General features: G+C 35.7%; 2 protein-coding genes across 4 annotated transcripts in view; one reads left to right on the forward strand and one right to left on the reverse strand.

Moving 5' to 3' along the window:
- The window catches only part of LOC138309442 (uncharacterized), a 35,111-nt gene extending 30,657 nt beyond the window's left edge, over nt 1-4,454 (reverse strand). The window contains exon 1 of one of the 2 annotated variants that reach the window (XM_069250638.1): nt 4,359-4,454. The gene's annotated coding sequence lies outside the window, so the exon portion shown is untranslated. Of the gene's footprint in view, nt 1-4,232; nt 4,275-4,358 lie in introns of those variants that run through there. The other variant, XM_069250639.1, reaches the window with a different exon arrangement.
- A 5,148-nt stretch (nt 4,455-9,602) lies between these two features.
- LOC138308446 (stromal cell-derived factor 2-like) lies at nt 9,603-18,321 on the forward strand. 2 transcript variants are annotated; one of them, XM_069249429.1, is made up of 7 exons: nt 9,603-9,761; nt 11,355-11,467; nt 12,757-12,839; nt 13,629-13,768; nt 14,306-14,339; nt 14,496-14,543; nt 15,276-18,321. In XM_069249429.1, exons 1-7 carry the CDS (start codon nt 9,683-9,685, stop codon nt 15,439-15,441), a joined length of 663 nt encoding a protein of 220 aa, XP_069105530.1. In that variant the 5' UTR covers nt 9,603-9,682; the 3' UTR covers nt 15,442-18,321. The 2 variants fall into 2 exon arrangements, with proteins under 2 accessions (XP_069105530.1, XP_069105529.1); XM_069249428.1 differs by lacking the exon at nt 14,496-14,543 and having other exon boundaries at nt 14,306-14,387.
- The last annotated feature ends 3,947 nt before the right edge of the window (nt 18,322-22,268 follow it).

Below are 22,268 nucleotides of genomic sequence, written 5' to 3' on the forward strand. Positions count from 1 at the left end.
TGCGTGATTTCGTGTAGTTACTTTTCTGTTTTACCTGTCTAGCCTACGTCAGAAACCTATATACCAGGACATTCAGACATAAATATTGCTAACTAGGGCCTTCGATACAAGATTAAGTTAAATATTTATTCTCCGACCGAATTATATTGACCAGAGTTTACGGTTATTATCGTGTGAACACAACATTTGCCCGCCGTGAAAAGTTCTTTTGTATTATCAATGCTGTAGTTTTCTTTGCTAATAACAAAGATGGTACATCTTCACTATCGATAGCCTGAAATTCCGTGGTCGTTCATGTTTAGGGAGACTGCACTATGTTCGCGTTGTGATTTTGTAATAGGGGAAATCTGGTCTTTTTTTATAGTGCTATCTCACTGAAGCATTTTCCAAATCAACACATCCTACCCAGTCACATTATACTGATAACAAGCGAACCAGTCGTCCCACTCTCTTCATGCTGAGCGCTATAAACAGGAACAGAAGTACAGGACAAACAAAAGTTTAGGATTTTTTACATACATGTATTTTTAAGTCTCAGTGTTAAATCCTAATCTGCTCAGTTTCACAGGGACCTGGCAATTGGTTTTAAAAAAATGGTTTGATTCTATCAGTTTAACGTCCTATTCACAGTCATGGTCTACTCCCATAACACGAGAGTCGACTGGTCAGCCGTTTTTTTTATCGGACGTTTATTTTGCTGACTGTCGACTCTCATTTCCGAAGGGTCATTTCTTTGATGCAGCTTCCGACGTCAGATGAAGGCGGAATGAAAAGTGCAATAATATCAATATTTATAGCTCTAACAGTGATAACATTGATGTGTACTTACAGTTTAGTTATTAATTATCCCATTTATCTAGGAAACCCATAACTTGAGGCCTCACAAAATAGTATTTTAGCGGATTAAATATGATGAATACTTTCTTTAACATTTTGACCTAGTTTTAAATATAGCGGCTGGTTACTACAAAAAACGGAACGTGTATTCAAGCGGGCAGAATGCAAGTAAAAGTTAAGGCAGATCAAGCGTTTTGAGGACTTTGCAATTCGATTTTTCTATTTACCGTTTCATCATGAAGTTTTGTCTGGGTCATGAAAGTTTACGTTAGGAGATGTAAATATTTATTTTGGATGGATTTTACGGCTGATTTGTCAAAAAAAAACCTTGTTGATTTATGAAAAAGAGGTAGGTATTTGACATTGATGACGAATTAAATATGATTTAAACGTTTTATATTGTCACAATCCAAACTTTGAAAATGTTACCCTCAGCATCGGGTAAATGGCCTATCGGAAGTTAGAGGTTAAACACGACGTAATGTTCCAAAAGTGTCTCGTCGTGCTATACCTCTAGCATTGTTGGAGTAAGTCATGGTCATGTAAGGACTTGTCAGGCTTGTTGGCGGAGGAAAATCGGAGTACCCGGAGAAAACCCACCGACAAGTGGTCAGTACCTGGCAACTTGATACGAACTCGCAACCCAGAAGTGGAAGGTTTGTGGTAATATGTCGGGATATCTTAACCACTGCGACCCCGGTCAAATCTGTATAGGTCCACATTACAGTGACATGAGACCATACAAGACAGTTTTCTGTGGTGGCCTGTGTATACTGTGACATACTTACGTGTAATACATTCTGCAGTCCCTGTTTATAACATAGATAAAAGAGATTATCTGTACATCTATCAATCTTATTGCTTTGATGACATTCCGCGTGAGTTATCTCCCCTGACACTTTCAAACAGCCACTGGATCGTAAGCTATGTAGATTACTTATATATTATATCTTACTAATCACGCGAGTATGTTGTACACATACGAACCTGGTGTCATTAGAATTGTTTATCTGAACGAAACACTGAACCACATGACCTGGGAGTTTTGGATAAGTTCTAAAATGAGCAAAATCTATTCAAAAGTATAGGTTTACTAGGTACTGTTGAAAATATAATTCGTCGCTTTATGCAATGTTTTCTTGACCACCACAAAAAGCTATCGATTGAGGATGGGGCCACCAGTGAATCGTGTATAAAGTTTGAATATCCATCACGTTAATCGACATGATTGAGATATTTTACATTACTGGTACATCATTATTAAACCACGTGTTCAGCATTTCAACATAGAAATGATGATCTCTGGTTTTACAAATTATGTTTGATCGTGTATTACAGTGTTGTAATTAAAACACAGTCATATTTTGATTGTAATGGAAAGCCAGAATACCCGGATAAAAAGCACCAACCTACCCTGGAATCTATAGCATATATCATGTGTGACGCAAAGAGCATGGGGAGGATCAACTTCACTAGCCAAGACTTGTATGGAGAGTATCGAACCATATCCTTGACTAGAGGAGGATGGTATACATTAGCGTTAGTATGAAACACATCTACTCGGCATGCGTATAATATAATGATGTTTCTACCAAAAGGGTATGTATAACTTAGATTATCAATCAACTTTAAGGATTTGACTTCCGGGATCCTGCTCTTTTATGTAAACCACTTTATCTAATTTGTATATAAGATATGCGATAGCTGATAATGTGGTGTTGTATACATGATATTATAGATTAAAAAGTAATATGTTCATACACATAAATTACACCAACCTTGATATTCCAAGACTTGCAATTATTTTCGTATTTTCCAACCCTGGATTATGTCATAATACACATTGAAGATATTTCAGGAGACAAAAACTGACCAATCACAGGCCAACAAAGTCTTTCTACGAAGATTTTGGAAGGACGCGCACCTTCAAAGCACACAATATATTGATATTCGATTCTTTTGATGCACACCAAAGGACCAAACTACCTGTCTCATCTGTTGACGAAGACGGAGCCTTCAGCTTTACTATGACATAGGCCAGGAGTGGATATTACGACAGTGATAGTAAGCAGAATGTTCTGTAGTAAGCCCTGGAATATCGATGACGAAAAAACACTGCAAGACAAGAAACCGTTCGATTTTTCTCCACACGACACATGAATATTTACACGTGAAAAATGGTACATTCCAACAAGGACGTAGATGACGTATCACTTATCAATCGATTCCAATAGTCATTCCCGAGTGGGCTATTTACCAGTAGTTAGGAATTCAACATTTATACGTCAGACCCTATAGTTTCATTAATATTCCTTAACTTCATAACTTAAAATTCTCAATATGTAGCATTACATGATTTAAGGAAATTAAGTTCCTTAACTATTGTATATGAAAGAACTTTGAAGTTAAGGAATAACCAGATCCTTAAAATCAGGGAAAAGTGATGATGCAACTTATACAAAGATCATGGGAAATTCAGTTAGACCTGTATAAAAGTAAGTTTCCAGATGTCTTTCAAAAATTTAAGAGATATAGTTAGCATTCTGTCAGGTGCCTGTGAGATTCAATGCTCAAACATCGAAACTGCACGATGTAGTGTTAAAAGCATACATGTATTATAATCATGATATTTCTGAATGAATATGTGTTAACTATTAGCCGTCTCTTAAAATAATTAACTCGTCATTTATTCAACATTTCTTCTTTCTCTGAAAGCATATATTATATAATGTAATTTATCACCATTTACCGCCCATGTGACTCCTACTATTTAAAGCTTTAGTCACAATGAGTATATAACCGTCAGTCTATATCGACATTTTGTAGCAACAGAAAAAAATAACATCTGTACATATGAATTAGAAACAGATTACTGACGAATAAGAATTTATCAATATACATGACATATTACTTACTCGCTCAGTGGTCTTACTCAGTTCTACTTGGGAGATGTCACAAACACGCCATCGATAGGTTAAGAAGATTTAAATCTGATACTTCAAACAGATGCTGTTGAATAATTTAATCGCAGAACGTTTAGAACACATTGTGTACCGATGTATCATTCATGCATGTCTGGGAATTCAAGTTGAATAGCAGAGAGATATATATTTCCCATCAGTAAAATATACGAACACATTAAATGTTTACCTCTGATGAAGATAAAGGTGCATAGATATATTTTCGTTTGTCGTACATGTACAGACATTATTTATATATACAAACACGGATGTCTGTGTGTGTTTCGAGGTACAGCGTACATTGTATATATATTTTTTTGAATTGGTCATGCTTAGTTTGCTTTCAAAACGTCTGTTAAACTGATAGAGAAACCGTCTTACTTAAAGCTAAGTCGTACAGGTACATTTGTATATACAGATATGTAATGTACTTACATTGTTAGTTGTATAAATATATCCAAATATGATGGTATTTAATTCCCCGCATCACACACGAATTCCAGTCTCTGTCACAATAGTTGCTACATAACTAACATACAATTATCGATTAGGAATTCTCACCTGAAAATACATTCCACAGGTAAACGCGATGTCATCGTAGAAATACCTGTCGGTCTTTACACTGGCAGCTGGTACAGGTATGTAGGTAAAGATCAATAGGCTCAGGTGAGAACAGGTGAGTCGCGAAGGGGAACCCCCACAATGACCTTCTAACTGTTACGTCATCAAACGCCAGCTAAATACAATTGTCCTGTTAAATTAAATACCCAGGACCTAATTAACCTCTGTCACTCAGTTGACCACTCGGACCATAAGCATTGATAGCTTAACCACGGAAATATGGGAAAAAAAATTTATTCGCTATTTTCTTCATAAAATAAATACAAGTGTATGCTTATAATGTGTGATGTTTTCATTACAAAGCCCTTCAAGGTAAAATAAGCTTTAAATTAAAAATATGACAATTATTAGAGTACTATGTAATGTCATTGATTGGAGTGACAAATTCTGGTGAAAGAAACATTGTCAACGAGAAACGTCAATGTATATAGTTTCTCAAGAACAAACATATACATCTGTTTTAATGATAACTGTATACATGTACGTACAGTCTATAGTATATTTATAAAATAACCAACCCTATCCCCGGCCCAAACACATCACTGGTCATAGCTGCCGTTATTAAATACTGTTTTTATTTCCACAAATGTAACACACTTTTAATAACTTTACTTGTTGTTATATAACAATAATGTTGTTATCCTGTTCATATACATGTATATCCTGTCCGGATAGAATGATTACGCTATCGATGTCGGGCCACTGTCGGGCGAGTCCTAGCCCTGTCTATCCCGGGGCCCCGGGGTCTTCTTAGGCGGAAACCAGATCAGCTTAATTATGTACACATTTAATTGTACTCGAACCTTATTCTTTGAAGTGCGAAATTAAAAGTACGACTAATTATAGACATGTCACTTTACTCAATAGAGGGCTCAGACTGACCGGTGTCCGGTCGGTCAGTGAGACAGACCCTTGACCAGCCTTTCTACTGACCGTTGACATTTTTACACTCGGCTTATCGTAATGTTACAACATTAGTTTGTATTGAAAGTGTAACTCAAGACCTGAAACCATTAAATCTAAATAAAGATTACAATGATCTGTGATGCTTGGCGAACTGGCGTGTTAACTTGGCTTGGCCTCGCAGGGTTAAGACGATTACATGTACAGTATTTGGAATTATTTTTTTTCTGACACATTTGTTTGTTTTTTGTTTGTTTGTACGAATGTTTCTTTTTCTTTCTATTTTTTTTTCAGAGCATATCGGGAAAAAATGACAAAAAGTGTTTTAGATGTGAAATTAGAACAGATTGGGAATTTTATGACTCAAAATAACACTTAATTTATAAATATTAAGGCCCACTATCTTAACCTTTCCGAAATAAAACTTTTTTTTTTTCAAAAATAATAACCCATTTATACATAAAAAAATTGTTTTCGATGATGGTTTTTTTTTATTTGACTGGACCTTTTTTATATTGAGACACCTAAACGTTCTGAAAATGCTCTAGATTCTAACATTGCTTTTTTTCTTAAATGTAAGCTTCCGAACCTAAAAATGTTTTATTTAAAAAAAAATGAAAACTTTGGTCTAAAAGTTAAAGATAAAGTAGAATAGCGGAATTCGTCATTTTAAATTGTATCGACATATATGTTTTAAGCTACTGTAAACAAGACTGTTTTAGCGGATTTCCCCGTAAGTATAGGCTGTTAGACCCGCCCACTAAAATCTTTTATCTGCCCCACATCTCGTACCGTCCTGGGCCAACAAACATCTCATTGATCTAGAAGAATAAAGATAATCCCACTGGACGACTGCCATATACGACAAACATTTGTATGATCTAAGTTGTGTGGGACGAAGTGACACAGTATTCATGTACAGGGACGTGACCCGAATTTCCAACAAACGATATATCTAAGTATTATAGTATCTTTGTAATATATATCATTAGTTGGAAGTTCGTGTCAAGTCCATGTGCTTTCAGATCTATGTCAGCTAACTGGAGTACATGCATGTATACCTATAAGATAACTTCATGGACGTTGTAACAAATATGAAAATAAGCATAAAGAGAAACATTCCAAATATGATTTTAATTGAAATCTTGTCATTTTTCGAAATGTTTGCATATTTTGTGGGTTTCTCTGTCTGCGCTATTTTGTTCTATACAAGATGTCATACTTATTGGATTTTTTCTGTAAACTTTTACAAAGAAACAATAGACTTTTTAATAGCTAATTCACCCCTGAAATGTAATAATGAACTGTTCTAACTCCAGAATTAGAAAAGTTCCAATGTTTAAAAATGGGTGAATGAGCCCATTTTTTCATGAGAGGCTGGTTTTGACCATCCTTATATTTTAAATAACCACCTCTTTATCTAGATCACAATCCCTTACTTCGTATCAACACGCGAAAGGAAATCAGAAGAAATGTACGATCTATATGTGTAGTGTCTTTGTTTAAATAAAAAAACCCTGTTGTCATCAGGATGACTCCATGCAGAGAAATGTGATTTTCAAGTAATCCACCAACATTACCGCGACGTAAAAAATCTCTGAGCGTCTCCCTTTAGAAATGTTTTCGAAATAAAAGAGCCAATTAGCTTTTCGTATTTCAACAAGCGATTTTATGTTTCGTGTCAAGCTCCAGTTTTGGTCGGTTCTGTCCAAACATTGCTGTAACGGTTCGAGGAAAGGTATTTAAAATCTTTTCTTATATTTGTTTATTCAAAAGACTATGGCATTACATTGGTATGAAATGCAATTGTTTTAAGAAATGTTAACGCCGGGTTATTTTATGTCGCAAGAAACCCAATCCCTGCACCCGAACAAAACAAATAGTACACGAATGGTTCACATTTTACTACCAGGAGCGAGTTTCTTATAAACACCAAGGTGTCCGATATCACCGATAAAAACCCCACAAGGTCAAATAGGAGTCATATCGTCACGTAAACTTATGATTATTCTAATTACAATTTAAACACAACATCGTGACCGGGAATGACAAACAATGAGTTATCTCATCTCATTGTCTGTATGTAAATAGATAATTTCCATATATAGCTTTATTCTAAGTTTCAGTGTAAAGCCCTAATCTGCTCAGTTTCACAGGAATCTAGGAATTGGTTTTAAACACTGGTTTGGTTCTATCAGTTTAACGTCCTATTAACAGCCAGGATCGTGTAAAGACTTGTATGCGACAATAACTATGTTGACCGAACCACTTTTATTTTTTGATTTCGTTTAACCCACAGAGAGAGTTAGGCTCAATGAAAGTGACCATATCTTGCATACCATATTCAAAAAGGCTGTGAATTTCCGATGCCTGTGTATCAGAAACGCACAAGCCTTCCAGAGTTTCCTCCCTTATCAACTATATTTTTGCTTTTATTTGGTTTGGTGTTTTAAGATTTATATTATAACCTTTAGATTATATAGACCTTGCCGGATATGACACATCCCACGACTATATATCACTCCTGCATCTTTTTATGGATCTTGTCTTTCTAAAAATCAGAAACATCTTCTTTTTCTAAGCATTTTCGGTTTGGTTTCGAAAAGTAGGTCCTATGTTCCTTTCTTCAGCAAAGATAATCTATAAAAGCCAAAAAAGGTAGTTTCAAGTGTTAAACCTCCACCATGCTCGATGTGATCGGAACCCCTGGAGTATCGAGGATGAACCTCGGCGTGTACGGAATCAGTGGGAATAATACAACCAACAATAAGTCACGTCCTCGTTTCCATTAAAATGTTGGCCGTTTTATAAAGGTGTAAAACTATAATATGACGTATAGTAAGCGTAATTTCTATATCACAAGGAGACACATGGCATAGATATTATTTATAAACTGGTTGACCAGGTCAATATTAGAATAATTTTATATAAAAACAAATTGCATAATACAAATATGAAAATTTATCACCATAATATCACGTACATAAGGTGGTCATTTACAAATCAAACACAATTCTCATATTTCTATTCCAAATGCTTGATCTGTATGTGTAGCTCAAAGCTGTGTACACTTTTTCGGACCTCCAAGCATTTGGAATGTTATGACGATTTATAGACGTATAGCGTCTGTCCACGTTTTTATTCCAATGACAGACTGCTAGCTCAGATCGTGTTTTATATTGTAAGGTGCTAAATGAAATCCGTTTGTCATGAAAAATGTTCATCACATTATTGAAACTTTCAACATAAAATGTGTCACGTGCAAGGACATAATCCTGTGGAGATTTATAAAACTGAATTTGTGATGACTCTATGTTATGCTTGTTTCTATGCGTATATCAAGTACATGTACACGTATATCAGTACAGCGTATATTAGACGGAAAACTTGTTAGCATTAGGAAAAGGCCCACTGCACCCTCTGAACAACTTTATTAAAATAAACAAAACGTTCATTTTGATAACGCAGGTCGTATTATGTTTCCCGAAGTCGTCATAATTACAAAGCGTTAGTTGACTATTTCTGCGCCAGACGGCAAAACTTCAATTTGTTTGGTGTGTAACCTCATCTTTGGCCATATTATGCTATAATTGTTTAGACAAACTTTTATTTTTTGTTTCGGAAAGGTAGCCTAGTTGGCCCTTTCATGAATATCATGAAGTTGTTTATCTTTTACATTGAATGCAAAAGCATCATTCTTCAAAAAATGAATTGTCATAAGAACTATGGCAACTAACTGTGAACAGAACAATGCGTCAAGCTTTCCTATTATTGCTTCCTTATAGATAATGCTGTATGGTAGCCTTCTTAGCTTTTTGGGAAGCTAATACTTGTTTATCATTTAGTGATAGTAAACTAGCGCGCGGTAATTTAAGACGACGGCGGGACACAGAAGACGAACTCGATATGAAAGTTAACATTTAATACATTTTAATTAATTTTCCAGAAGGTGAAGACAGAGATTTAAATACTATTTAAATCTCAGAAGGTGAAGATAAGTCCGACTCGGCTACAAATATCAGAAATATGTTTCTGCAGCTATTAATTTGTTTTAATTTCCTATTAAAAATAAAATCCGTTACGGAGAGGTAGTAGAATCATCATCATTATCAAAATTTTAAAACAGCCTGAATGGGTAATTTTGCCAGTGACTGATTTTCTATAAAATGTAAAAACATGTGTACACAAGTCACACGTGGGTGAAATCCCTCATTTTTCTCTCATCCAATCAAACGTCAGAACGTGTGTCGAAGCTCTTCTACAGTGGAGGTTTGGAAGTCACCTTTGCACATTCGGAAACCTCGGATTGTTATGCATTGAATTTGATATAAAAACTCGAGACACTCGAAACAATATCCAACATGGCGTGGCCGGCAACTGAAGTATGGTCGAAGATGTTTTCATTCTTCATTATCGCTTTAATGGTCGATAAAATCACAGGTATTTTATGTACACAAAATTATCAAAGTTTGGTGTTCATGTTGAGAACATAATCTTCAGTATTTCCTGATTTCTTACTTCTAAATCAACACAACTAAAGACGGTGTTTACATTGGACGTTCAGCACAAGGCGTCGTCAGCTAAGTCGTGTCATCGATTTTAAACTGTTTTTTTTTAATTCTTTCTGTTATTTGATTAGGATAAAGGAATTAGTTTCTTTATAACGCAGTAAGCATAACCATTCAATGGTATTGTATAAACCATTTTTATAAATTGTAAAAATGATCAGGCATAATAAAATAAGAATATGTAGAAAACATGACGTTTGTCAGCTGATCATTTCCCCTCAGTAAAACACGTTAGTTTTTAAGAAAAACGTTTTATTGTAAAAAAATAGTTTGAAGTATGATTTGACGCATACATGGCATTTGTCTTAAATTGTCATTAAAGTAATATAATTATAGGCAAAGCCTATCTGAGAGTGCTGCAGTTAATCCATTCTTTCGTTAGTTAATTTTTTAAACTATGGTACTAAATAAAAATATGCCAGGTAAATAAAGGATTTCTTACGGTGAAAGAGTAATCTCCCCTGACACATCTTATCGATGTTGACATGTGTTTTGTTCGTATTGCTTATTGTGTGCGCTGACTAACTGTACTGCTAGAAACCATTTATAGAATTATTAATTATTAGAATCATAACTTTGCTGAATTACTGGCATTTAGTATATAACAAGAAAAACAAAATTGAACACAAGATATTTCTGCTTTCACTTTCTGCAAAAATACACGACTGCGACTACAAAATATATCTCAATGTCATTCTCCATTGCTAGGCGGAAAATTCCGAAGCAACTTGCTCACATAAAACGGCTTTTAAGTTAAGATTCGGGATAAAATGTTAATGTAAGACTCAGGTAAGAATAAATTGAAATGTTTATCTTTCATTAATGTTTGCATTTTGAAATTTTTCAAAGTATAACTTGTTTGTAAGCACGCGAGTGTGTGATTTTGTATTCACGCAGGAGTGTGACTTTGGATACCGTCCTGCGCAACGCTGGATCTTGTGTTGACTTCCAGTGTCCGGTTTATGAGAAAGTTTTTCAACTCTACATATACTGGATGATTAAATATCAAAGAAAGACAATTTAACAAAGCATAACATTTTATTGACTCGTGCCCTGTCCGGGATCCGAACTCACGATCTACTGCACCAAATCGCCTAGCCAAACATACCTGCACCTTCTACCACTGCGCAACATCCACATCCCCCCCAAAAAAGGATGTTTCTATGACAAAGTGTTAGTCGGTTCGATATGCTGACATGATCACTGTGGAAATGATTTATATAGAATAACGTTACCGAGACACCTCTATCACAAGAATTCGCTGCGCTTTCTATCAAGTTACATATGACATTATCATCAACTGATCAATTACTGGTAATATAATCAACTGATAATAATGATCATAAATGATTTGTTTATATTTCTGGCATTTCCATATTTGTTGATATTGAAACCATTATGATGTAAATTGAACTTTTTTTTATTCTTCAACAAATTGAACTATGCCAATTATTTTCAATTTTAGGTTTCGACTATGACTACGTAACTTGTGGATCAAGTTTAAAATTACTGAACAATTATCACAATGTTCGCCTCCACTCGCATGATGTAAAGTACGGCTCCGGAAGTGGACAACAGGTCTGTTTACATTAAAACCTTCTTACAGTTCTTTTGCTCATAATAAAAAATTGAAGAGATATTATTCTCTCGTACTTCACAGGGATATGTTGTTGTTGTTGTTGCTAGGGAAAAGATAACTCTTTCTCCCATACTTGACAGGGTTTTTTCCCATACTTCACAGGGATATCCCGTGGTTGCTAGGGAAAAGATATCTCTATCTTACACAGGGGAGTGTAAGACAGCTCACACACGCTAGGCAATAACGTGACATCATTAATACACGCAACGTAACTGCGGCGCGTATTGTAGATGACGTCATTGATATTGACGCATAACCACGTTTCTGCAATAATGTCGCAATGAAAAAGCTGAAAACCAACTGAAATTTCATTATTTTTGTATGGGAGAAAAAGAATCAAACATGGGTCTGTTAAGTGGACAGGGATATCTCAACCCTCATGAAAGATTTTGGCTGTCAACCCTTGGCTTGCCGAGGGTTGAGATAGCCCTGTCCACTTGACAGAATTATGTAAGATTCTATTAATCCCACAGTTGCTAGGGAAAAGATAATAATCTTTTACTGGGGTAGGGAAAAGATAGCTCACACATGCTAGGCAATGACATGACGTTATCATTTCATGTACCAACTCTTGTTGGCAACGTCATTCATTTTGACACATTGCGATGTTCCTATGATAGCGGCGATTTGGAAATGTTTCTATATAACTGCATTTTCATAATGTTTCGTTAAGGTATGGGAGAAATAGAATAAAACATGGGTCTGTCAGGAGGACAGGGCTATCTCAACCCTGGGCAAGCCTCAGGTCGACCAGTCAAAATCTTTCACTAAAGTTGAGATATCCTTGTCCACTTGACAGACCCATGTAAGATTCTATTAATTTTATACAGGGGGGTGTAATACAGCTCACACGTGCTAGACAATTATGTGATGTCATCAATAGATACGATGTAACAGCAACGTCCATTGTCGATGACGTCGTCAATTTTTATGCTTAACAATGTGACTGATAATGGCGTGATAAAAAGGTGGAAAGCAACTTAATTTTCATAATATTTTCTACTGAGTATGGTAGAAAATATGATTGAACATGGATCTGTCAAGTATACAGGGATTTCTTGACCCTTGCGAAAGATTTTTGCCGTCAGGTTAACAAGCCAAAATCTTTCACTCGGATTGAGATATCCTTGTCCACTAGACAGACCCATGTAAGATTATATAAGCCACCACTTATTATCGGTTTCTGTAGGAATAGTCATCACTCTCATTTTATTTGTCCTTTTTACAGTCAGTCACAGCTGTAGACTCATCAGATGACCACAACAGTTACTGGCAGGTCCGGGGCAAGACTGGTATTGGATGTATACGAGGGTAAGTAAAGTTAGACTTTATGTGTTAGCAGATTGATTGGTCGGTTTAACATCCTATTGTTAACTGCAAAGAAATTAACACCTGAAGAAAACAATGGCATTTGATAAATACCTAGTAACTGCCCCACATGGATATCAACAATAACAGTTTATTTCACTCTTTTTGCCACATGAGGTACGGGTAGTGATAATCAACTATTTAAAAAGAGGATGCCAGGAAACTCATCCTGGGCTCACACAAACTTACCATTTTGCTTAGCAAAAGTTGCAAAAGTTATTTTTTTCTCTTTAGCAAATAAGAATTTCATTAAGAAAATTGTGCATTTAAAGCGTTCCATAATGAAAAAGATTAAATTACTAAGGAGCATCAAATAATGTATTTTATACATCAAGTGAAAAGTACACACATACAAAAGATCCTGATCATCATTAAACCATACTCTGTCGTGGGTATTGTTACTTTACATCCCTTCAACATTAAAATATATATGGTACAGTAACTGATTAATTTATCAACTGTTTTAGACTTGCTATGAAAGTAATGTGACTGAAAAAACTATGTTTGAAGCTTGTATCCGCGTGATTGGATATCGGGTGTGTGAAGAAAAACTTAAGCATTTTTTTGCGAATTAGGATGAATTTATTATAGCAATTAGCCAGATTAATTCGTTATTAACGAAAATACGAATGGGTAGCGTGAGCCCAGTCATCAAATTATTCAAGTACCAGGTACAATTTAAAAATGAAAAGCCATTTGGATAAGGTAACTAACTTTGTTTTAACATTACAGACAGCCAGTAAAATGTGGACAGACAGTGCGACTAATGCATATAAACACACGCCGTAACCTACATAGTCATCACTTTCAGTCGCCTCTCTCACACAACTTGGAAGTGAGCGCGTTTGGGGAGGAAGGCGAGGGAGATGAAGGTAACTCATCAACCCCTAAAATCTTATAATAGACTGTTCTAACCTTTAAATTGGAAGAGTTCAAAAAGTGCTCAAGGATGAAAGAGTTACATGAGTTGCAGAGTGCTTTTGAGCTTTGTTGTTTCTTTACAATATGATACAACACAGTATTTTAGTCAGACGCCTGGTACAGTGGACCCGCAATAATCCGGATAAAATCAGGAAAACTCACAATATATGACGGATAGATAAGGGTACAAGTTTGATTATTGGATAAATGGAAGTAAATGAACCAGAACATTTACAATTTCCATGGTTTGGATACAAGTGTTAGTTCAGGGTCCACTTTATATTTTCTGTCCTTTTTGTTGAGGCCATTGTTTCATTTAAAATGACATGGAGCAAAACATCAAACGTTGAAATTAAAATTCTCAATACTCTTACAACTTTTGAGTATGTTTCAAATATCATTGTCTACAATTTTACCCGAACCGTTTTTATAGAAGTAGCATTGTTCGTCAATGTAAAACATTGCTGTATATAATGTGTTTTGTTTAGGTGATAACTGGGTAGTGGTGTGTCCTGGTAAACACTGGAGCAGGAAGGAAAAAGTCAGAATCAGGAATGTGGTTACAGAAAAAGAAGTAATATCAAATAATAATATAATAATAAACCTAATCAGGATCAGAATTGGTTACAGAAAAGTAAGTATCAAATAATATCAATAATAATATAATTAATATAAACCCTGGAGCAGGAAGGAAAAAGTCAGGATCAGGAATGTGGTTACAGAAAAGTAAGTATCAAATAATATCAATAATAATATAATTAATATAAACCCTGGAGCAGGAAGGAAAAAGTCAGGATCAGGAATGTGGTTACAGAAAAGTAAGTATCAAATAATATCAATAATAATATAATTAATATAAACCCTGGAGCAGGAAGGAAAAAGTCAGGATCAGGAATGTGGTTACAGAAAAGTAAGTATCAAATAATATCAATAATAATATAATTAATATAAACCCTGGAGCAGGAAGGAAAAAGTCAGGATCTGGAATGTGGTTACAGAAAAGTAAGTATCAAATAATATCAATAATTATAGAATTAATAAAAACATGCATTGATAGTTACAAAAAAGTAAGTATTGTAAAATATAAATAACAGTAGAATTAATAAAGACACGCATTGATAGTTACAGAAAAGTTAGTGTTATATAATAATAAGTGAATAATATTTGAATTAAGGAGAGCATGATGTGGAAGATACTATCATTACAAAGTATTTATTACATAAATTGCTATGAAATAACTATTGTAAATGTGGAAATTTATGTGAGGGGAAAATTTTCACTAATAAGCACTAAAACGTTTTCCACATGTAATATTTGTGATTAGCAAAAACTATGTTGTGAAACAGTACTGTAACAGTACTAACAGGTGTACTTATCACTGAAATAACTATATCATGATACGTTGACACACGTAAATCATGAAATAAAAGTACGGGTAAATGGTTTTTCCTGTTGCAGTTATTTACATGTGGCTGGTGATACCTATGGTCGTCCTATCCATGGACAAAGGGAGGTAAGCGGATATCCATCACCGTCAGAACTCAACTACTGGCAGGCCAAAGAGGGGATCTTTGTTAAACCAACCAATGAAGCTCCTACGACATTCGACCATGACGAGTTATAATGGGACAAAATTTATAGATCCCTACAAAAAAATGGGGGTTCATAAGGTCTCTGTGTCTCATCGGCATTCCTAGAAAAAGACTCTAGTACTGTCTGTCTGATTTGTAAAGACTCTTCTAAAACAGAGACTAGATCATTCTATAATGACTTTTTAGGGATGAATGAGGAAAATACAGATTTAAATACATTAATTTATTTTAGATTTTTATCTAAAATGAACATTTTGGTACAAAGCGTAGACTAACGTAGACTTTTGGGTGAAGAATATGTTATGTGCTTTAAATCTATATTTTCTTTAAGTACAATATTTATGTTTTTAGGTCATCTGACCCATAGGGTCCGGGTGACCTATTGTCATGATGCACCGTCCGTCATCGTGCACTGTGCGTAAATTTTACATTCAAACGACTTTTTCTCAATAACCGAAAGGCCTTCATTCAAGGTCACAGAGGTCAAATATGCTAAAATCTTTAAACGACTTTTTCTCAAAGCCCAGGGTACTGATATTTAGCCTGCAGCATGCTGGGATGAAGGACTAACAAGTTTGTTCAAATAAATGACCTTGACCTTCATTCAAGGTCACAGGGGTCAAAAAGGCTAAAAATCCTTTAAACAACTTCTTGTGAATAACTAAGAGGCCTAGAGACCTGACATTGGGCCCGTAACATGCTTGGATGAAGGACTATCAAGTTTGTTCAAATCAAAACCTTGATCTTGATTCAAGGTCACAGGGGTCAAAAAGGCTAAAATCTTTAAACAACTTCTTCTCAAGAACCAGTAGGCCCAGGGTACTGATATTGGGCATGTAGTATGCTGGGATGAAGGGCTACCAAGTTTGTTCAAATGAATGACCTTGATCTTCATTCAAGGTCACAGGGGTCAAATAGGCTAAAATCTTTAAATGACTTCTTCTCAAAAACAGAAAGGCTCAGGATATTCATATTGGGCCTGCAGCGTGCTGGGATGAAGTGCTACCAAGTTTGTTAAAATAAATGACCTTGACCTTCATTCAAGGTCACAGGTCAAATAGGCTAAAAATCCTTTAAACAACTTATTTTGAATTACTAAGAGGCCTAGAGACCTGATATTGGGCCTGTGACATGCTAGGATGAAGGTCTATCAAGTTTGTTCAAATGAATGACCTTGATCTTCATTCAAGGTCACAGGGGTCAAAAAGGCTTATAGTCAGATGACCGTTAAGGCCCATGGGCCTCTTCTTGATATCCCTGCTGTGATATGCTTTATGTTACTGCGAATCAGTTGCTCTTGTAATGAAGAGCTATCTACTATTGTCCAGATATTATATACGTACCATATTCGACCCTATAAGCATGTTTCTCCCCCTTTTGAATTTTGCTTACCTCAAATCAAATACAGAAAAAAAATCTGAAAACCTTTATTTCATTTCTGTTACAGATTAATTTATGGCTTTTATTTTGTACTATGAAACAGTAGTTCAAATAAGGTTCTATTCAGCCTCCCTCATTTTGTTCATTTATTTGGGTGCTCTAGACACTCATTGGGTCGAATACAATATCAATTTTTGGAACAAAAGTGTAATCTAATTAGTCTATAGTCTGAGATATTGATTGAGTGGATGACTTCAAAGAAGTAAGAATTTACTGTCAACATATTTATATCATCTTCCATTTATAAAAAAACAAAAGGACACTTTTTTGTTAAGAATTTTACAGTAAATGATATGTTTTGTCTCTGAGTGGAGTGTATGAATGGGTTAGATTCTGATACAGTATAAGCATGTAAGTTTGGAGAGATTTTTGTACAACATCTATTAAGATCCTATATGAAATATTTGATTTATTCATTAGAAACCTTTTTTTGATTGTGGAATCAAGATTTTGTTTTTTGTACTTACTTTTTCTGCTGCAATTGTGTAACAATATAGTTCATATTATTTTTTATGTAAGTGCTGCATCAGTATGAATACATCAACTGGTTTACAGAAAACTGCCCACTACAATCCGTTACTTTCAGAGTTATTGATCTAACTAGAATTTCACTGACACATTAATTTTTAGGTAATCTGAAAATGTAAACTTTGTAGGAATGCTGAAGTTTCCAATATGAAATGAACAGCAGTTTTAGAAATTAAAAGATCTTATAGAATGTGATTTTGCTAGAATATTGCCAATCTTGATGTTTAAATAATAAAAAAACCCACATATATCAGCCGAAATTCACCTTTTTTTCGTAGATGAAAATCACATGCATACCTCAGGAAAAGGACATAAATTGAGTGTTTAAGAGAAATTATATGTTTATATGTCTACTTGTTCACTTTGTGCTGTAATATAGGAAACTTGATTGTTTACAGATCGTTTTAACTCATTCACTCCCGAAGACACATTTAGACTCTTCTAAATCAAAGACTAGACCAGTCCATTGTGAAATTTCAGGGGTGACTGAGTTAAAGGACAATTCACTTTTCCCTTCATATTCACATATTTTGAGGAAATTGGATGTTATTGTGTAGTTCATTTATTGCTTTTTTCATGCATAATATGTCAACTATGGAATATATTCACAAAATGTATTGTGTCAAGGGAGATAACTCTTGCATTCTTGATTTCATTTTTAGCAAAATGTCTGAATAAGAAAGATTTCCTCTTAGAATACAACAGGTTTCTTATTTGTCATACAATTACATGAACATTGAAATTGTTTTGTACTTTTGTACATGGAGCTTATCTGCTACGTGTACAAACTGAATGGTTATGAAATGGAATGTGAGGTCATTGAAGAAAAACGTTATGAGGGTGAAATATTTGGTAAAATCATTGATCATTCATCATTACTTTTTTCACAACATTATTTTTTTTACAAATGGTTATATTTATCTTGAATAAATATGACAAACTTTTTTCATTGATTTTTTTTTTCAAAAGGCCAAAAAAATATATGTCTGTTTAGGTTAACATTGACAAAAAGAATGGGGTCGGTAGGTTAAGATTTTTTTTTATTTTATTATTTTTTTTTTATTTTAGTGTCTTTCACTCTGAAGTAAGGCCAGAACCAGAGTCTGAGATTGAAATCCCGACTTTCTATAATGGGGAAAAAAATTCAATCTGATTGAAAAAATTAGGGTCTGTCGATTAATCCTAAACAGACATATATTTGTTTCTGGCATAACTTGTATATCACTATACAGGAAAACAAATCTGCTTACACCAACTCAGTGGGAGACTAAAAGTGGTCATTTTAAACATAATTCATTTTCTAGAAACATTCTGTGTTTGCATATTGCACGGTTACTTGTGGGTAGGTATCAATTATGACATCATTATTTTGTGAGCTAAACATTTTCTTGGAAGAAAATAAGATGTTACCCTTGGAAACACATGACGTCGCAATCAATACCTACCCACAACAGCAGATAACAGGGAATATAACAATGATATTTAATTTGCTGACCTTGAAAATGACTTTTGACCTTATTTGACTTGGAGTATATTTTTATATACAGGTAGGTAAAAACTTGCATTTGCTGGTAATAGATTTTCAGACATGGATGACACTGGTCTAAAGATCTCAAAATAGAATACGTTCACTTTCCGTATTTAACCCAATAAATGATCCTTCCCCTTTTTGAGGCCACAATTTCACTTACTTTGAATTTAATGCGTGTTGAAAATACAAAAACTGTGTAGGTTTCTTTATATAACTTTTTTTCAAATTGATTGATGGTTTACTTTGTGGAATAATGTTATGAACGGCTTGTCCAAATCTGGTTCTATTTAGTGTCCCTTTCCAAATTTTAAAATGCCATGTGGATGCTTATTGGGTCGAATATGGTAGGCAAAAACCAAATTTACAGACATGGACTTGGCTTTTGCCTCTCAACGGATTGGCAATGCCAATATAATCATGGTATCAGTATTATATAGGTTTTCTACCCCGGGGATATTTCAGTGACCTCTGAGGAGATTCTGGCTGTCCGAAAGAAAAGACTGGAACATGGCAGCCCAAAATCCAGTTCCTAAGAAGGGACACTTGCATACGTGTCCAGGCCAGCTACAGCACAGGGCGAAGAGCAATAATTCCATGGTTTTCCGAGAAGGGGAGCAGACAACCTACAGTTACGGCTTAGGCAAACTACATCGACAGGTAGAAATCAGGAAAGCACTGTAGCAAGGTCTGCAAAACATTAGAGGTGTCAGGATACATCAAGCACGCAAGAAATGAAGACCTTTGATGGAACAGGAAAAGTGCACGGAGACTTCCAGTGAGTCACAAGACGACAGTAGTCGGGAACACAACACAGAGGACCTCTTACTGTTTGAAGCAACAAACTGGCAACCAGGACACTATGGATCAAAACTGCCCAGACGCTCAAGATGCCACATCATGGATAGGGGAGAGGGGGGAGGGCAAGTGGCAATCAATGGTGGGCTAAGCTGGGCTGGATTTGGTAGTTATCTCCACAAGATTTTGTGTGCATCGATGGTTAGAATATTACAACTCTCACAACGATCGTGCATTCCGTAAGGAAATGAAGGAGTTCTGCTCCTGTAAGAGAAGCAACATTAGGTGAAGTCTCCAACAAGAGAGGGAGAGAGAGATATACATGTATCTAGACGATCAGAAAGAAGCTTCACGAATTGTCAAGACAGATAAGATGACAGGGAAAAGGGAAAGATCGGCATAGAAAAGTAAGAGTTTGATTGAGAGAACAACTAATGACACCGAGAATACAGAAAGTGGGGAAGGACAAGGAGATGATGCCTACCGGGATCATCTGTTCGGACATGTGAGAAGGTAAGGAAGTTCCGCCTCCCAATGGACATACGATCGAGAAGAAACCATTTAGAAGCTTTAAAGGGAACAAAAACCTCGTCTGCTCCCGGGCCAAATGGGATATCATACAAGGAATGTCTTGATTGAGGTGAACGTGGCTATAACTGAAAGTCACTTGGAGGGATACCTGTTGTACCGAAAAGGAGAACTCCGTTAATATCGGGCAATTTAGAAAATCTCTCTGTTAAGCGTAGACGGAAATAATCTCCTTTCTTGAGAGGCGTCTAACGACATGTATAACGTCCAACCGTTCTGTTGATTCGTCAGTCCAGAAAGGAAGAATCCTACGCTTCCCAAGATGCATCGAGCAAACCAGTATCATCTCAGTCAACTTATTGATGTAGAAAGAAAGAGTAGGGGAGATGGTCAGATCTGAGAGTCGTGTGGTTTCATCTTGCAAAGGCATATGGAGCACTTCCCCCACATACAGATAGAAGTGGCTTTAAGATATTACTATTACCAAACTCACATAGAGAGAATTAGTAGTTATTTCAGCGGAATCAAACTCCGAGTTCTCTGTAGGACACGTGGCAACAGCGGCTAGGAAATGGCATCTGGATGGGTCAATCTTTTTCAGATGTGAATGGACATGTTGATGCAGACTGGTGAACATTAGACCAGAGGTCCAAAAACCGGAACAAAGGTTTGGCTGATTACGAGAATTTATGGACGACCTAACCATTACGACAGGTACCCTTGTCCAGGCTCAGTGGCTGCTGGTTGCATTGCAGGAAACAGCAATATGAGTAAGAATGCGCTTAAAATAACAGAAGTCACAATGCATCATCATCAGGAAGGGAAAGTCCTAGGCAGACTGTCTCGTCAATAGTCTTCAACCAAATCATATGCCTTGGTAAATGGTTTGACAAGTCAACGAAGAGGAAAGAAAGATAAAGGCTGTGAAGATGGACAAGACGGGATGCAAATGGGTGGCAGTTGATTTGGAAATACATCAGGATATACACCAGCCTAACTGGAATTCCTCCTGTACTCAGTCTTCGATGTCATCTACACAGATAGGGACTGGTACCAGACCCGGTGAGAACGAAAGATCATGAGGGAACATAAGCAAGAAGAAGGTTTTAACTGTCGGTCTTGTGCAGGAGGAACAGTATGTGTCGGGCTGGGACGAAAGGGAAAGAAAAATACTTCCAATGTCAGATGACTGGACCCTGGAGGCAGATCTAAACGACAGGTTATCCTCTCTGGACATCGTCAGCTAGACTTCTTTTAGACCAATCATTGAGATTTTGTCGTTATATCCATCCCTGAATCCCATAGTAAACTTGAAGGCAGTTCAGGATAGGAAAATTGACCATCACATGACTGCAGGGACTTCCTTTAAATATTAAGTAAACGACACCCGAATTCAAAGCCTCACATATGCATGTACAGTCAACCAGAATGTACCGTTATGCGATCATTTTGATGTGCCTCAAACACCAAATAACTTGCGTCTTCTGTTGCCTTCAGTTTTGCCATGACCTGTTCAAGAGGTCAATATAACGACAGTGATAGTAACCCCTGGGTTATAGAGGATAATTATGCAGCAGACTTGTCTTGTTTTCTGTTATATAAGTAAAACACTCGTTAAAAGTACAAATGCTGGCGTTCCGCAAGGAACAGATTTAAGTCCATAACTATTAATTTATTCTGTATTCTCTAACGTGACGCTATCCAAATTTGAACACTTTTTAAATATAATTGTAAAAAAATTATAGCGTATGCTTGAATCCAGATTTTTCTCTTGACATTCCACAAAAAATGCCTTCAGGTTTTATTTCATGATCTGTTTACTTGTCGACAGTGCATATATATATAAATAGAGAGCTTTGAAGCATGTCCAGTCCACCCCTGTGTTTCAGCAGGTTTGAGTACCCAAAGTGGAACACGTCCTTACTACAGTTTGATTATAAATGCCCAGACATGATAAAAAATGTTTGAATTAATTTAAAGAAAGTTCAAACATTCTTAGTGACATAGCAACTGGAAAGAAACTTGCTTATGAAAATT

The sequence above is a fragment of the Argopecten irradians genome, chromosome 15 (genome assembly GCF_041381155.1).
Source record: "Argopecten irradians isolate NY chromosome 15, Ai_NY, whole genome shotgun sequence".
NCBI lineage: Eukaryota > Metazoa > Mollusca > Bivalvia > Pectinida > Pectinidae > Argopecten > Argopecten irradians.

What these genes read in the sequence shown, in the direction of transcription:
- LOC138308446 (XM_069249428.1), top strand. Translation starts at nt 9,683, where the DNA reads ATGGCGTGGCCGGCAACTGAAGTATGGTCGAAGATGTTTTCATTCTTC. An exon ending in GGTATTGGATGTATACGAGG is followed by an intron (nt 12,840 to 13,628) that starts GTAAGTAAAGTT and finishes TTAACATTACAG; the next exon opens with ACAGCCAGTAAAATGTGGAC. An exon ending in GGAAGGCGAGGGAGATGAAG is followed by an intron (nt 13,769 to 14,305) that starts GTAACTCATCAA and finishes TGTTTTGTTTAG; the next exon opens with GTGATAACTGGGTAGTGGTG.